Source organism: Megachile rotundata, chromosome 4 (assembly GCF_050947335.1).
Source record: "Megachile rotundata isolate GNS110a chromosome 4, iyMegRotu1, whole genome shotgun sequence".
Taxonomy (NCBI): domain Eukaryota; kingdom Metazoa; phylum Arthropoda; class Insecta; order Hymenoptera; family Megachilidae; genus Megachile; species Megachile rotundata.
In genome coordinates, this window is record NC_134986.1 from 5,321,382 (window position 1) to 5,339,107 (window position 17,726).

Consider the following 17,726-nt stretch of genomic DNA (forward strand, 5'->3'; position numbering starts at 1 on the left):
AGGACCGTCAAGTCCCACAAATAATTTGTAGAACATTGATACCACGAACTAAATGACCTCCAAAATAATCCTACGAAATTATGGTCCCACATAAAATTAGGCTCAAAGTAATGACTCTGTATAATAAGAAATATGTAAATAGTCGTCATGACCTCCTATTTGATACGAAATTGCAGAGTCCCATAAAATAGCTATATTTGCGTATCTATCGACCAGATACTTAAGAATTAAGAACCTCCATTAGCTGATCGTTCAGACAATGTGATCCCGACAATGACTGCAAGTAAAATTCCCAACTAAATTTGGTAAAGTTTGTATGCAAGGTCAGAAACATCATTCAATAATCTGCAATGAACGAAATCCTGAAGGAAAGCGAACTACCATCATAATTCAAGCCCCTCATCTCAAGCATCCAGGTCATCTCGCGAAAACAAACAATAACAATCAATCATCTCCAACTAGCTCCGTCAATTATCAATTATCATCCAGTAATATTTCAAGCATAGACAAGACTAACGTTCCAGACACCGCTTATCTTATCTATCACCGTCTAACCTATCCCGGTCAGACTACTGCACCGTGAAACGGAGCTTCCCGTAGCTGAAACGGATCAACGGAAAACCGCATGCAGCCAAGGAACAACCGCTGAACATGATTCGTAGTCTCGCTACTTCCGGCGCCTCTCAAGACGCGTGCAACGTTAGGTAATGTGGCTCACTTACGGCGGCGGATGTACCATGTTAAGCAGCTCCGACGGTGATGTGGGAACTCTACGTATCGTGAGCTTCCGGCCGTCGGAGGAACCCATGCCGATCGATGCTAGAGAGCGTATGGAAACGGATTCTGGAAACGGCCTCACATGATGTTGCCCGTTCCCATCGGCGAACACAATGGACGCCCAGCTGGTCGCCGGATGATGATAGTGATGTTGGTGCTCGTCCATCGTCGGGTTCGATTTGACCGATCGGACACTCGAGCAACGATGATGCCGTCCAGATCTAAGTACACCTTGAGAAATGTCACGGTGCAACCTGGCGTCAAACTGACCCTGGTCCAACGATTTCAGTTGTTGGTGAAGCCTGGACTTCTCTTTGATGCCGTTGTCTTTCTTCAGACCGTTGCAATGCAGGTGGCCAGAGTTGCTCGGGGTGATGGTGATCCTTCGAGGTGGATCGACGGTGCTCAACAGACGACCCCTGTCCTCGGACAGGGAGTCCGAGTCAGCCTCATGGTGGTGCTGCTGCTGATAGTGCTGGGGTCCTATCCTTATCACGTCAGGATCCATGTCGTCCGATGTGTCCTCCTCCTCCGGCATCGTGCTCATCTTGCGCACGCAGCTGCTCTGCTTGCTGACCACGCTCTGAAGACGACCGACGCTCTTGTTGCTGTCGTTGCCGTTGACGCCGCTGTTGCTGCCCGTGGCATTCATCATGGCATGGCGATCTAACGACAGAAAGAGACGGAGAAATAGAGAACGCGATCTGGAGAAGGGAGCCGGTGTGACCGTGAGTGCGAGAGAGAAGTATTTATGGACAATTCTTGCACGAACTTCCGGCTTCGAAGGAAATATTCGGGGATACGGTTGACGCTGGGATTTGCAAAGTGGGTGCGGACGTTCCTTTGTACGTTGCGCGCTCGGCTATTTTGGTACCTCGGTACTTTGGGACTTCGAATTTTGGGTATTTGGAAGTTAGGGAGTTAGTTTTGAGATTTTGGAATTTCTGGAATGTGACATTTTGGAATTGCGGATTTGGGAATTTGGGAAGTCTGGTAATTTGCAGCTTTGTAATTTAGGGTTTTTGAAATTTTGGAAGTTAGCGACTTAGGAATTTTGGAATTTTTGGACTGGGTCTCAGCGCTTATCAGGTATTTGGAATTTTGGAATCTTGAAACTTTGGAACTTGGGAAATTAGTAATTCTAAAATTAAAACAATTTAGAATTTTGGTATTTTGGGACATTGAACTGATTATGATCCATTGAAATTTCTGAATTGCAAAACTTTGAAACCTCGAAATTTTGCAAATTTGTTATATAGTGACTGTGGAGTTTTGGTATTTTGAGACTTTACAATTTTGATAATTTCAATCTATAATACTTTGTACTTCTTACCTCTGAGAATTTAAACTCTAATACTTTGGAATTTAGGAAATTTTTGAATTTTTGAATCTTTGAATCTTTGAATCTTTGAATCTTTGAATCTTTGAATCTTTGAATCTTTGAATCTTTGAATCTTTGAATCTTTGAATCTTTAAATCTTTGAATCTCTGAATCTTTGAACCTTTGAATCTTTGAATCTTTGAATCTTTGAATCTTTGAAACTTTGAATCTTTGAATCTTTGAATCTTTAAATCTTTGAATCTCTAAATCTTTGAATCTTTGAATCTTTGAATCTTTGAACTTGTGAACTTGTGTATTTTTGAATCTTTAAATTTCTGAGTTGTTTAACTTTAATACTATGAGTGTTTGGAATTTTTGAATCGTAAAATTGTGGAATTTTTAGCATTTTTGAATACTTCAAAATTATGGAACTTTTGGACCAATTACCGTGAGTAATATCCCAAATTTTATACATCTGAACTATTAGAGAAGATAAATTTGGAACAATACTAGCATTTTCACTGTTTCACATAGCGCGTTATCTCATCCGATCCAAGGCTCTAACACTTTAACAAGAATTTTGTTATATAAAATGCCATAACTTCCAAGATGTTTCTAATGATGAATTCTATTTTTCTAAACTACAATCTCAAGAATTTTATTTTATATATAAATATTCAAGTTTAGTTGAATAAATTCCAAAATAATTTTATAAGTTAATAATATAATGATGTTATATTATTAAATAATATAATATTGTATCCGAAATAATAATTCTTGACAAAATGAAGCTTGATCTACCCCCATAATTATTTCATGTTCAAATAATTATTTAATGTTTAGACTTAAACAAAATTTAAATATTATTTCACAATAATTGAATATAAATTTTTATATCATTGAATTAATTAAATGAAAATATATTTTAATTTGAAAAACTACTTATATTAAAATATATTATAATTTTATAACATTTATTTGTAACAAATTATACTTTATGAAATTAAAGTTTATTTTAATATAATTAATTTTTTTAATTTAATCTTCATTTCAATATAATTATTGTAGCTTAAAATAAGGTTTATTTTAATATAATTAATTTAACAAAATTAAAACACATTTTGACTGAATTAATTTAATGAAATTAAAAAATGTTGATCATAAATTATAATTAATAAATAAATTAATAAATAATAATTATTTAATAAATAAATTTCCCGGAAACCTGAAAGTACAAACTTTCGTTTGCAAATGTAAGCGACTAATTCCATTTTGAATCGTAACTGACCTGTCCACCGTCGTTCGAGTATTAATCCCTCAAATTTCATGTACCGATAATCGAAATTAAATTTGCTAAATAGCGAGTAGCCAGTTTAAAAGCTCGTCAAAGTTTCTGGGTCAAAGTGAAACTTTCGGCTCTTATATACCAGTTTCAGCCCGGATTATCTGCACATAAATGTTGAATGAATTATCAGGCCGAGTAATAACTCATTACCGGTGATGAACTTTCGTAAACCCGGCGTACAACCGCGAAATAATTCTTATCTTCGTGGATGGTCCATTTAATAACACAAAACGATGCACAATAGATAACACGTTGCGCTGAGATTCTCCGATGAAACGCGTTGACTGACGATTCGATCGCGTCTTTTCGTAAACGTACGAGCTGAATGAAAACATCGGTTCCGCACCGAACCGACTGTGCGATTCATTCAAAAGCGACTGGACGCGGTAAACCGCGCACGATTATAGTAAACGATAATCAACATTCCAGGAACAACTGTGTCATCAACAATCAGTCGCTAGAAACAGGGCGTTCAATTAAAAAAAGTCGCTCTTACGAAACAGAAAGTGATCATGTGTTTCTGAATGAATGTACCTGTCAGATCGAAGAGGGCCTCGACCGGATCGATTGCATTCCAATGAAGTCACTGCGACCCATCGGTGCACGGGGAACTGATATCATCGGGCAGGCAGTCGTTCACGTGGAAGTTGGTCCCGATTCGATACAGGATCTTCCGGTTGCGTTCAAAATTATTTGTGTCTCAGGAACGATCGTAAAATTCGAAACGATCGTCGTCGCGGATGCACGCGATTGAGATACGTCGACGTCGCGTCACGACGGCGTTGTGTACGCCGATTGTGCGTCAGCACCGTGTCAAATCGCACACATACACACGTGTGTGGATAATGTGTTTTCACCGACCTCTCGCGGTTGGCGCGCACACTAGTGATTGGGACCTGACGCCACACTGTCGGAACACTTCGGCCGTTTCCGTGGCAATAGTCCCCACCGCTTGATCGAACTCCACGATTTTCTATTTGCGAAATCGATCGACATTCCGTGTGATCTTTTTTCGTCGGTGGGATCAAACAGACCCTTTCGTCTATTTATTTTAAGAGTAATCAGAATAACAAGCATTTTGCAATATATTTTTGCTTGCTCAGTTTTAAATTTACCTTTCGTTTATACAATGATACTGTAAATATTTAATTCATTTCATAATTTTGATGAATTTGAACATTTTTAGAGGTTGATTATGTAACTGTATTTTGTATTAAATTTTGTTTGCACGAGTTGAAATATAATTATAGCTTATCTAATAGTTGCTTGAATAATCAAAATTATATGTGTTATTAAAATTATTATGACACTAGCGATCAAAAATAATTTATTTCATTAACAAGTGGCTAATGTTTAAAATTAGTATGAAATTAAAATAGATCATTAACAGTAATTTAATTTGACAATTTTTATTAACTTTTATAATACGATATTAAATAATATTAAACACCTGAATAAAAAAATTATTAAATGATCAATTAAAATCATTAACAATTCAAAATAGCGAAATATTACATTTATCATAAACTTTCAGGAAAAGTTATTAATTTTAAATATTATAGGTACAAAATTATTTGATAGCGAACTTTTTTATAAACGAAAATTTATTTTGAAACTTTTATTAAAAAATGTGCATTATATTATATTAATATTTAAGAGAATGAAGATTGAAAAACGTTACCTTTAGCTTATAAAAATGAATAATAGCATAATTTGCATAGTTAGACGATTAACATTTCTAAAACAAACGTTTCTGAATGTAGGTAAATAGTTATTATGCAATGTAGTCGTAATTAAGCTGCATTCTACTGTAATTCTCTTTTAATAAAATATAATTTTTGTAATTACGCGAACAACAATTACATGGATAATAATTTCTATGGTTAATTGCACCGAGCAGTCAATTTATGACTCACGCAGTTTGTCTGACTACTTGATTGACTCTACTGTCGTGAAGACGCTGAAGTAGAATGGGTTGCCTGACTTCAGGTAGTCCTTGTACACGAAATGTAAATGATAACTCTAACTGAATAATTTTGAGAGTCGTAAATTTTTCTGAAGAATATTATGCGATTGTCAATAATATCGTCGGAAGTAACAAATCCAACTGAACAAATTTAAAAATTAGAAATATTGGAAAGTTGTTATATAAATTTAATTATCATGCAATCCTCATTCTGTAAATTCAACTAATACACCTGTAAATGCGGAGACATATAATATATATTATTAATTGTATAATCATTTTCCTAGAAATTTGAATAATTTAAAAATGAAGAATAGGGAAGCAGTTAGACTTATTTATTATACAACTGTCCTTCTATAAATTTTGTAATGAATCGAAGTAAACAATTTAAGAAATTTGAAATATTTTCTCGTAAATATTACGAACGATCGTGTTTCTGTGGTACGTGACACATAATAGTTGCAAATTTATTTTTCATCCTTTCAATTGAAACTTTCTAAGTTCCCGCTTGTTGTATGTACATTTCCTTATTCAATTCCTAATATCGGTGGCTCGTAAAAACATTGGCAGATCTAAAAGCCAGTTTCGTGTCGTTGTAATGTTTGATTAAATGAGGTAAGGTCAGTTGGATCGTTAAATTCAGAAAAGTGTCTACAACCGGTTAGTTTTACTGCCTCTTGTTGACGCAACAGCATTTAACAAAATATAATAAGGTCAATGTTATCGTATGTTTACTATTCACCTGATTTTGATGTTCATTTATTGCTATCTAGTAACAATACATGTATTATCAACCAAAGTTATGTGAATATTACATTTGAAATACGTTTAATACTCATTAACAAGGTGGACAGAAGGTTCCTGTCATTTATATTCAATTTTGAAAAAAACGAGGGCACGATAAAAAGAACTAGGAGGGTTACAAAGTGTATGAGTAAGAATAGAGAATAAAACTATTTATCGTTTATTACTAATCTAAGGCAAGTATATAAATTATGTGGAGATTTCAGGAAATTCCTAGGGAGAGCCGAGTAAAACCGGGGAGAGCCAGGGAGAGCCATGGAGGTCTGGGGAGAGTATAAGTAAAGCTAGGAAAAAATACCACCTACCATTTACTTTCAATCTTCGGCAAACTAAGAAATCCTGAAGAGTTTCTAGGGAAATCCTACTAAGAACAGAAAAAATCTAGGGAGAGCCTGGGAGAGCCAAGTGCGGTTAGAGAGAGTGTAAGTAATCATAAAAGAGTGTACAACACGTTATTTCCTTTCAATTTCAGGCAAATTTAGGTAGGTCCTAGGGAGATTCTAAAAAAATTATAGGGGGAGCTAGGGAGAGCAAAGAAGCACTATGAAAAATGTAAGTAAGTACACGGAACAGAACTATCTATTTCCAGACTAATATTTCAGCTTTATTCTGGGAGATATTGATTTACGATACAAGTTAGTTATATTAAAGAACATATTTATTAATTTACTACAACCATAAATTATTGAAACTGTCATGACTTTCGCTATAAACGTTTCCTCTCAGAAAATTTTCAAATTCACTTTCGCCAGAAAATAGTACACAAATATAAACTAATGTTTAATATAGCTAACTTACTTTTCTTGGATAACTATCAAGGGTATTTTGTAAAAGAAAATAATAAATTTGTAGGGAAATAGCTTAGTTAATTTAATGTTATTTCTCATCGACGCGAACATAAGTTGTGTGTAGCACGCCGTTAGGATCACTAGGCCAAGGACTAGTCTGTCTGTAGAGTGGAATTCCCACAGAAGTGTCGGTAACGGGCGTTCAAGTCGTCGATGTCATTATCCTCTGATAAATAACAGGTACGTTTGAGCATAACCTTTCTTGCTTACTTGCAACTCGGTAAAGTGTGCTCAGCTTGTTCCTCGGCCGACTAAGCGATTTCGTTCCGTCGAGATTCGAGTTTCCGACAACGATAAAACAAACTGCGGTTATCTGTTTCGCAAGAAGAAATTGAATGTCCGCGGCTTCCATCTTCAGAAGCTTTAATCAAACTTTTCCGGTATTTTTCGGTACACATTTTTCACTTCTCACGTTCGCTACAAATCTTTCAAATTTTCCATTATTTTCTCGGTTCTGTGCTTAAGGCGTTTAATAACAAATTACGATATTTTTCTTCTTCAAGATTTTTAAGCATTTTTCCTACAAAATTCTGAGATTATAAATATTGTACAAATTCAGTGATTTTAAACAGTTAAATTAATTTTGTTATAATTCTTTCAATGAAGGTCACGTTCAGAAAGTTTACTTAATATTATACAATGAAAATTGTATATTTTGTATATGTAAAATTTGTATTAGAAAGCTGTGTAATTTTTCGATGTTTCTTATTACAAATACTAGTTTTTCTTATTTTTTATTTTATTCGTGTTTTATTACTTTCTAATTTCATTCATATTTAATTCTTTGACATTTCGTATTTCACTCATATTTTATTCATATTCCGCAGAAAATTTTAATTAAATCACAGAGTTTTCAAGGAGTTCGATAATTTAACTGAAGTGGAACTTTATAGGTTATCAAGTTTTGTATTTTAATATAGAGAAATGTTATCTATTGCTTCATTTATGGTAAACGTCTATGTACGTTCAACCATAACCATAATTACACGAAGATGTATGTAAGGTGTTCTCATGGTAGAGCTTGAAGGTTCGTTTGCATTTGACATTAACGCCCACGTAAGCATTCGTGAAGGTTTTTGAGTGTACTCGATTTTTGTTAGAAATCTTGAACGTCTTACGAGTACACTGGACATCGTAATATAAATATTTTTACATTAGCATTTGAATTAAACTTCAATTTTAAATAAATAAAATTAATCAGGTTAATGCTAAATTTATTTTTCATTTGTTTTTATAAATCATTTGTTAATGTAAATCATTCATTTTTATGTATCAACCATGCAGACAAATTTGAATTAATAATCTCTATATTTAGTTTATATTAATTATAGTGACTAATATAAAAAAATATCTGCTTTCCAAATTCCTTTTGAGTTAAATTTTTAGAGTCAATTTTTATTTTAAGCACACAATAAATTATCTATATAATTAAAGAATTAATAATTAAATTAAATAAACATATTATTTTTTGTAATATATACTCATTAATGTAATAAACTTATTTATTTTATAATTTTACAAACAAAGCATTACTAACAAAATGTAATGAATATATTAGTACTGTGATATTTAAAATTGTATAATGAAATCAAGTTAATAAAGTAAGAGTATTTTTATAATTATAATATACAATTAATGCTTATAACATACACATAATTGTAATGCACATTTAATAACACAAACTGAAAATACAAGTTTCTACTTAAATTCGCATAAATATATGCAAGAATGTATCCTTCTAATCAAATTAATGTAGCAAAAACAATAATAAATAACCTTCTCTTAAAAAAGAGGGTCAATGATAAAATAATCTACTTTGAATCACAAAACAGCAGACAGCCATTCATCAATATTAAATACATCCAGACATTGCATAAAACTTCCTGATTTACGAAAGTAAAATTGTTTCACCAGAAACTAGTAACATTGATTAACATAAGTCAGAGATTAGAGTGACTCCTTCCCTTACCAGAAAAATTATTGAAAATCTTTAATCTGTTTTGATTAAAATCTTGTTTTGAAATATATACAAAAAACATATTGGAACTAAACAAACTCTAAATAGATGGTGTTTGTAATTTTTAATTTTTTGATTAATTTATTGTGTTAATGATTTGATTGAGATACATAGGATTATTCTGAAATTTTTTTAGTTATATTGTATTTACATTAGATTTATATTATATCTGTATTATAATTATATCACATCTTTGGTACATTTATGTATTATATTTATGTTGCATCTGTATTATGTTCATATTTTATTTGTATTATATTTCTATCATATCGACATTACATTTGTGTTACATTTATAATATTACATTCATATTAAATTTATATTACGTACGTTTCCTGAATACTTAATTCAAAAATGGCTGTTTACCAACAACTAAATAAACCATTATAAATTATTACAAATAAATATGTCGAAGACCATTTTCAAAGAAAGTAAAATTATTACAGATGTAACCGCAGAATTCTAGTTACGTGGTATCATCTCCTTTTATCATTACTCTCATTGTCGCGCATTCAGAGGAAAAAGGACGTCAGGATAGTCGGAAGAATTGCGCAAGCGAAGATTACGCAAGGAGAGTTGAAAGAGATGAGAAACTCCATGGTGCCCCGTGGGTATTTTGAAATTACCGTTATAAAGTCGGGATCGAAGGCTATCGTGCGGTATCGGTGATCTCCGTGTTTTTTTTATCAATTTTAAGGGGTTGTACAAGTTCGTGGTTAGAAATGGTCTAGAGGGAGAAGTGAGCTATCCCGAAATAAACTTTCTCGGGTTATGTAAAGACCGGCAACTGGCTCGTAGAGTCGTCGGTATAAAGGTCGGCTGTGCCCCCAACAGTCGAAGAGTTGCTCACGAACTTCACGCCGGCAACCATCCGGAGAACAGCTACACGCTCTACATGTGACCGTGCCGTTTTATCTGACGCAGAATAATCTTCTTTAACGTTTCTCTCGCACACAGCATCACACTTTCACGAGGAGAGCGTCGTGCCGTTGCAAGGGGACACGTGTACCATCGTTTCGGCAACATGCGTACCCTGGTGAGTGTCTTCTTTTGCCTCGCGACTCTCTTGCATACGCGTTCCACTTTCTTCGGCAAAACTGTTGATTCATCGAATGAGCTGAGAAGTATTGGAAATTGGTTCTGTGAAAATTATTTTTACGAGGGCAATGTTTTTCGGTTGATTTGAAGGACTAGAGTTTTATAATTTGATTAATTCGTAATTCGTGTTCATAATTTAGTAATTTCATGCTCTTGTAGTTCCATCCCTGTCACTTTTTCGCTTAGTAATTTTGTAATTTTGGAGTATTATAATTCTGTAACATTGTAATTTAATCTCGTGATTTTGTTATTTTGAACTCTTGCGATAATGTAATCTTGTAATTTTGTAATTTTGTAATTTTGCAATTTTGTAATTTTGTGATTTTATAACCTTGTAATTTCTTAATTATGTTGTTTTGTAATTTTTGTACTCTTGTGACTCTATAACCTCGTGATTTCTTAATTTCGTAGTTTTGTCATTTTTGTACTCTTGTGATTCTATAACTTTGCAATTTCTCAACATCGTAGTTTTGTAATTTTGTACTATCGTAATTCTATAATTCTGTAATTTCTTAGTTTCATGATGTCATCATTTTACAATTTCATAACACTACTTTACAGTTCTATGAATCCATAGCGCTATAATTCTATAATTCCACGTTCAGTGTTATATTTCTGTAATTCCACAATTTCATAATGCTATAATTCTACAATTACGCAATTCTACAACCCTATAATTTTACAATTACACAATTTTGGAATGTCGTAATTCTATAATCACACAATTCTCGAATGCCGTAATTCTATAATCACACAATTCTATAGTTCTACAATTCTACTATTTTGTAATTCTTTAATTCAATAATTCTATAATGCCATTACTCTATAGTTCTACAATTTCATGTCTTTATAAAACGGTAATTCTATAGTTAAAATCATTTCATAATTCTATAATTTGATAATAACAAAATTCCATAATTCTACAACTGTACAAATCAATAATTTTATAATTAATTAATTCTACAAAATTCTACAATTCTACAATTTTTAAAATTGTAGAATTTTTTATTTTGAAATTCTATAACATCTTAACTTTAAAATTGCATACATCCAAAATTATAATCCTATAGTTCTCCAATTCTACAATTTTATAACTCTACAATTCTGCAACTACACAATTCACGAGTTCACGGATCAAAAATTTTGTAATCCTTTAATTCTACAATTCTATAAATCAACAATTTTACAATTCTATAATTTCTCAGTTCTAAAATTCTAAAGTTCCAAAATTTTCCGTAATTCTACAAATCTGTAAGTCGACAGTTACGCCATTTCATAATTCTACAATCCTACAATTCTATAATTTCGTAAATTTATGATTCTACATCTAGATATTGAAAAAAAAATCAATTCCATAAATCTATAATTTTACAATTCCACCTCTATAATTCTACGATTCCACACTTCTACAATTCTACTATTTTATTACATAATTCGAGTTTCATAATTCAGCAAGTCTGCATTCCTACAACCCTGTGTTTACATAACTAGATAAATCTATGTATAATTTTCTAATTCTAAAATCGAATTATGTAGCCCGATAATTCTACGATTCGATCACTCTATAATCCTTCAATAGTATATTTATGCAATCCCATCATTTCATGGTTCTATTTCGTAAATTTGACAGATCCCCAATTTCACAAGTCTATGAGTTTATAATTTTACTATTTCACAGTTCCACACCTTCTGTAACTATAATTCTACCATTCCTTAAATACACAACTTTACTATTTCTCTACAGATTCCCAATTCCACGAGTCTACAAGTTTATAATTTTACTATTTCACAGTTCCACACCTTCACAGTCCTGTAACTGTAATTCTACAATTTTTCAATCACACGACTATGTAATCCTATAATTTCTTAAATAAGCAACTCTATGATTTCTCTACAGATTCCCAATTCCACCAGTCTACAAGTTTATAATTTTACTATTTCACAGTTCCACACCTTCACAGTCCTGTAACTGTAATTGTACAATTCTTGAATTACAGCACTATGTAATCCTATAATTCTTTAAATACACAACTGTACAATTCTATAACTCACTTGTTCTATAATTCAATAATTCCCCTATCACTACCCTATAATTCCCATAATTCCTCAACTCGTATCCATAATTCCCATAATACCTCAAGTGTACTATCTCTAAGTCTATAATTTCACACCTTTCCAACTCAACAATCTCTCAATTCCATACTTCTATATAAGCTCCTTAAACACTTTACAAGTCTAAACTTAACGCGTCACAATTCCTAGTCTTTTCATCCTGTAACTCTGCAGATAACTATGCAGATTCAATTTCTCTATCTTTTCATAGGGTATCATTCATCTCGTTTCCCATGGTTTGTCTCTATTCGAACGTAGAGCAACCCGCGTTTAGAGAAGGTAGAATTTATCAGAACGTGTTTCTGTGTTCCGATTAAGGTGTACCCAGAGCTCGGGGGGATACAAGACCGTGCATCTATCCTTTAATCTTCGTCATGTTTGTCCTGTAAATCTTTCCTACCTTTCCCCGTGAAAGGTCAGGGCAAGATGAATGTATTTGTGGTTAGGTAGGTCACAATACTCGTTACGATTGTGAGAAGTAAAAGGGACGAAACTCGCCTCTAACGTATTTACACGTCATTCATCAAAATTTATTCAACCTAGATCGGCAGATAATTCATTTATGTATGGACTCTAATAGGTCGTCGCAAATGAAATCGGCGATTTAGTTGGAATATATTCAACAGATCTTTCGCTTGATATTTCTGCAACATCCGTCTCTGATGTCTCTATTTCACTTTTTTACATTGGATGTACTAATGTACATTGCTGTTACTTTTAATAATTCTTGTACTTTTACTGTAGTTTTCGTGAATTTTGTTAGTTACAGTAATTTAACTAATTTATAACTTTGTATTAGTTATATTAGTGATTAGTACCACTAATCAATTGGTGCTACAAATCATTAATAGCCAGCTCTATCATAAAATTTTGTTATTGAAATGAGTTAACATTATGTGCAAAATTCGGTTATTATGGTACAGCAGCCATTTTGCGTTAAGAATATTAATAAAATGTTTGTATCAATATTTCTATAATAATTCAAGCTTGATATGTCATAAGTGCTATTTTATTACACTTTTGTAGTCAGACCATTTCAGACTTTATCTGAAACATTATAAAATTATAAGTAAATTTCATTTTGATGTAGTGTTTGGTATTATTTAATGACAGCCATTTCGTATTAGAATAATGAACCAATGATTTATACTATTATTTTCATGAAATCTCAAGCTTCAATTCCATGTACCTTAAGTGTAATTTCACCACGCTTTTACGTCATCAAATTACTTCAGACCTTAAACTAACTGTTCATTACTTGACAAATTCAGAATTGTAAATAAACTTCATTTAAAATCATTGTTTTCTATTATTAATTTATAGCCACTTTGTATTAAAAGTATTACTGAAATGTTTTCATTTTAATTTTATAGTACCTCAAACTTTAATTTGATGTAGCCTAAGCGTCACTTTACTACGCCCTTAACTCAAACCACGTCAGACTTTATCGTCTGAAACCTACAAAATTAAAAATTTTACAAGCTCGTAAGGAAAATTTTACTTCTATCTATTATCGATTACGAATTTTATACTGGAATTAGCAGCATAAGCATTGATCTGAAACCTCGATCTAATTTCATATGTCATATATATCCCTTCTCAAACTTTTAACTCGTCCATTTCAACCTAACCTAATCTAACCAATTTTATAATAAAATTGTTAGCATCAACATTGTCCTGAAACCTCACTCTAATTTGTTACGCCACAAATATCCTTTCCCAGACTTTTAACTCGTCCATTTTAACCTAACCTAACCTCCTCGTTTTATATTAAAATTGTCAGCATCAACATTGTCCTGAGACCTCGATCTAATTTCATATGTCACAAATATTCCTTCCCAAACTTTTAACTCGTCCATTTCAACCTAACCTAATCTAACCAATTTTATAATAAAATTATCAGCATCAGCATTGTCCTGAAACCTCGATCAAATTTTATACGCTAAAAGTATACCTTCCCAGACTTTCAACCCGTCCATTTTAACCTAACCTAACCTACTTGTTTCATATTAAAATTGTCAGCATCAACATTGTCCTGAAACCTCACTCTAATTTGTTACGCCACAAATATCCCTTCCCAGACTTTTAACTCGTCCATTTTAACCTAACCTAACTTACCCGTTTTATAGTAAAATTGTCAGCATCAACATTGTCCTGAGACCTCGATCTAATTTCATATGTCACAAATATCCCTTCCCAAACTTCTAACTCGTCCATTGCAACCTAACCTAACCTAATTTTATATTAAAATTATCGACATCAACATTGTCCTGAAATCTCGCTGTAATTAGTTACGTCTTTCCTAAACTTTTAACTCTATTCAGTTCATACTTCCATATCATACAGAAGAAAATGTGTTCGCACAAACTCTCGAACGCCATAAATCTAACAGTGCCATCAATTTGCAGGTTCTATTCGCGCTGGTGGCATCAGTGTCCTGCCAAGAGTACTTCCGTCAGCCGGAGAAGATCGTCGCGGAGAATCGGGACTTGGGCGACAACCGCGGCCATTACTCGTTCACCTACGAAACAGAGGGCGGAATCGTTCAATCGGAGACCGGAAGTCGCAAATACGCGGGTACACCGTCGGAAACGCAGTTGATCCAAGGATCCGTTCAGTACAATGCTCCAGATGGTACACCGATAGCGATCAGTTGGACAGCCGATGAGTTCGGTACTCAAGTGGCAGGCACTCACATTCCGACACCGCCACCGATACCCCCAGCCATCCAAAGGGCACTCGACTGGCTCGCCAAACAGCCCTCGACTCCGGACCCGGAAGAAGCTGCCAAAGATGCGCCCAGCCAACAAAACGCCGTGCCCGTTAACAATAATCGACAGTTCAAACCGTTGCGACCTAATCAACGAAACTGATCAAATCTTCGAACGATCGACATCGCAGTTCAGGACCTTTCTTCGTTTTCTCGAATACTGTTGGGGGTCCATGCCACAAATTTGACATGTTTGGAGCTTCGTTTGAAGGACATGTACTGTAACAGTATTGGAAGATATAGCGTGGTCGTAAATTAAATTAAGTTTTCGGAAGGACTCAATTATTGTTGTAATGTTACGCCGAATGTTAGGGGTGTTTTTGAATAGGCGATCATAGACCGGGTGGGATTAAAATGCTTGTGGTAAAAAAAATGAGATTTGTATTACAAGGGTTATGCGTGAAAGCGGTATTGTGAGGTCAAAGAATGAAAGTAAGGATAGGGAGGTGTTTAGGGATTTATAGGGACGTGTTCGTCAGAAATTTTTTTGTGATATTCGACACTTTGGTACTGAATAGATTTTATAACTTGTGAATTTAGTACGTATTCGAATGGGTCTTTGGAAACAGTTTGTTTAGTATGTTATATAATCATAAATTTGCATAGCTAATAGAAACTTGTGGAAAGTGTTTTTAGAAATATTTTCTAGTACCAAAACACTTTGGAACGAAGTAATTTCATTTTGAATTGAATTAAATGACCTGAATATTTTTTAAAAGTTTATCAAACGAAGTACTTGCATTTCATAAAAATTGTAACTCATTGTAAATTTGTTTATTTTTGTAATCTTTTTGTTTGCCCTTTGAAAGGTTCACACTGTTTAATATAATTTTAAAAGACTTCGAAAGGGTGTACAAATACTTGTTGCATTGATTGTATTGTTTTTTGTATTTTTGTAAATCTTGTGACGTTTGAAAGTTAAGTTCAGGTTAAATAAATTTGCAAATAATTATAAATATTGGTACTTGTATTAGTTATTCACTGAACATATTTAGTATACTTATACTAAAGAGAACCCTGAATTTCGTGTTTTTGTATATCTGAAGAATTTACGACCGTGCTATATCTCCCAGAGTGAATACACATTCCTGAATATTTTGCATGATCTGAAATTTGCTTGTGGTTTATTTATTGTATTAATTGTGAACGTGTTGATAAGAGAAAAAGACGAATTCTAAGTATTATTAATGTTACATTAATCCCGTAAGGTAAAGTTTCAATTATTAAAGTCTTTTGTCTATTAAACTTGAGCATCTAATTAAAAATGTAACTTGAAGTAATTATTGTAGATAAATTCTTTTGTATAGAAATTTGAGTGTCCAACTTGTATGTCTGGGTCAATGTGACCCGGTTTAAGGGATAATTTAATCTTGAAACGACAGAATCAACGTGTAATTTTAAAACTTTAAATTCTTCCTCTTTCTTATCTTGTTAAATTTCTTGGAAATTGTAGACTGAACACGTTATTTGGAGATCTGGGTCAAACTTGACCCCGTTTTGAAGCCTTTCAGAAAGTTATAAAGAAACAAAGCTTGAAAACAGAAATGTAAACTAAGAATATGACTTATAAGAAAAATATAAATAAACAAATTTTTTACTATTTATAATGAAATATAAAAAAATTGTATAATTATTATTTCAATCTGTATTATTTTTCTGCAAGATTTTTAAGCAGTACTTTCACATTATAAAATTGTGAGAATATCAGAAATTTTATCAAATTATTATAAATTTTATTATTTATAATAGATGTCAACAAAATAATTTACAGAAAAATTTGGTGGAAAGGGTTCATTAAGGTTCAGTAAGTTCACCTAGATAACGATGTAATAAAAGATTATTTTTGTAAATTCGATTATCCAATTATTGTAGATCGTTGATTGGTTCGTAATCGACGTATTGTGATCTCATAAATAAACATAGGAAATTATTACCACAAACATTGTGATTTCTTTTTTTTCAATTCCGTTATACCTTTCGATTGTGTAACTTTGTGATTAGAAGTGTGAATATTTGATTCGTGCATAAATTCTGCGAGTATATTCCTGGAATCCTTTTCTACGATCGTAAAACGCGGAGGAAATTAAATGGTACATAATTTGTGTACATCACACGAGAACTGATAGTTATGTGAAATATACAGGAAATTTATATGAAATCTTTATTACTTGGTTGACATTCAATAGAGCAGCTGGTTTTTTATTTAGTGTCGCCTGTGGTTCGGTTAAAAATCCATGGAAATAAAATAAGTCTGATCATTTTATATAGAGTTGTTTTATGAATTTTACGATTTCTCATCATGGTTTTACTGTACTTGATGCTGTTTAGTTAACATTGCGAAATTTAAGTGCATTATTACTTTTTCATAACAAATTATACAAAAGTTATTTAAAGTTTGTTTGAATTTTTTGAAGGTATTTTATATTTTTGTCTAACTAAAATTGTATAGATTAATTTTACTAATTTTGCAAGATGGTGTAGAAATTATTTCAAATCTCCTCAAATTTTTTTAATAATATTTTATATTTTTGTACAATTTTATTTTTTTCAACGACGTTATATAAAATATATTTTAAAGCTTCCTAAATTTTCGTAGAGTATTTTATATTCTTATACAATTTCATTTTATTATTTTTAGGTCATGTAAAAAATATTTTAAATCTCGCTA

The 17,726-nt window shown here is 32.5% G+C and overlaps 2 protein-coding genes across 3 annotated transcripts in view; one reads left to right on the forward strand and one right to left on the reverse strand.

The window, feature by feature from the left end:
• The window catches only part of ine (solute carrier family 6 member inebriated), a 32,718-nt gene extending 28,467 nt beyond the window's left edge, over nt 1-4,251 (reverse strand). Inside the window, exons 1-2 of one of the 2 annotated variants that reach the window (XM_012281900.2) lie at nt 3,978-4,251; nt 723-1,443 (exon numbers count right to left, since the gene is read on the reverse strand). In XM_012281900.2, the coding sequence (XP_012137290.2) occupies nt 723-1,432 (710 nt within the window). In that variant the 5' untranslated portion in view covers nt 1,433-1,443; nt 3,978-4,251. Of the gene's footprint in view, nt 1-722; nt 1,444-3,386; nt 3,765-3,977 lie in introns of those variants that run through there. The other variant, XM_003701801.3, reaches the window with a different exon arrangement.
• A 5,637-nt stretch (nt 4,252-9,888) lies between these two features.
• CPR17 (cuticular protein 17) lies at nt 9,889-16,998 on the forward strand. Its single transcript, XM_012281902.2, has 2 exons — nt 9,889-10,114; nt 14,697-16,998. Exons 1-2 carry the CDS (start codon nt 10,103-10,105, stop codon nt 15,159-15,161), a joined length of 477 nt encoding a protein of 158 aa, XP_012137292.1. The 5' UTR covers nt 9,889-10,102; the 3' UTR covers nt 15,162-16,998.
• Nucleotides 16,999-17,726: the final 728 nt, after the last annotated feature.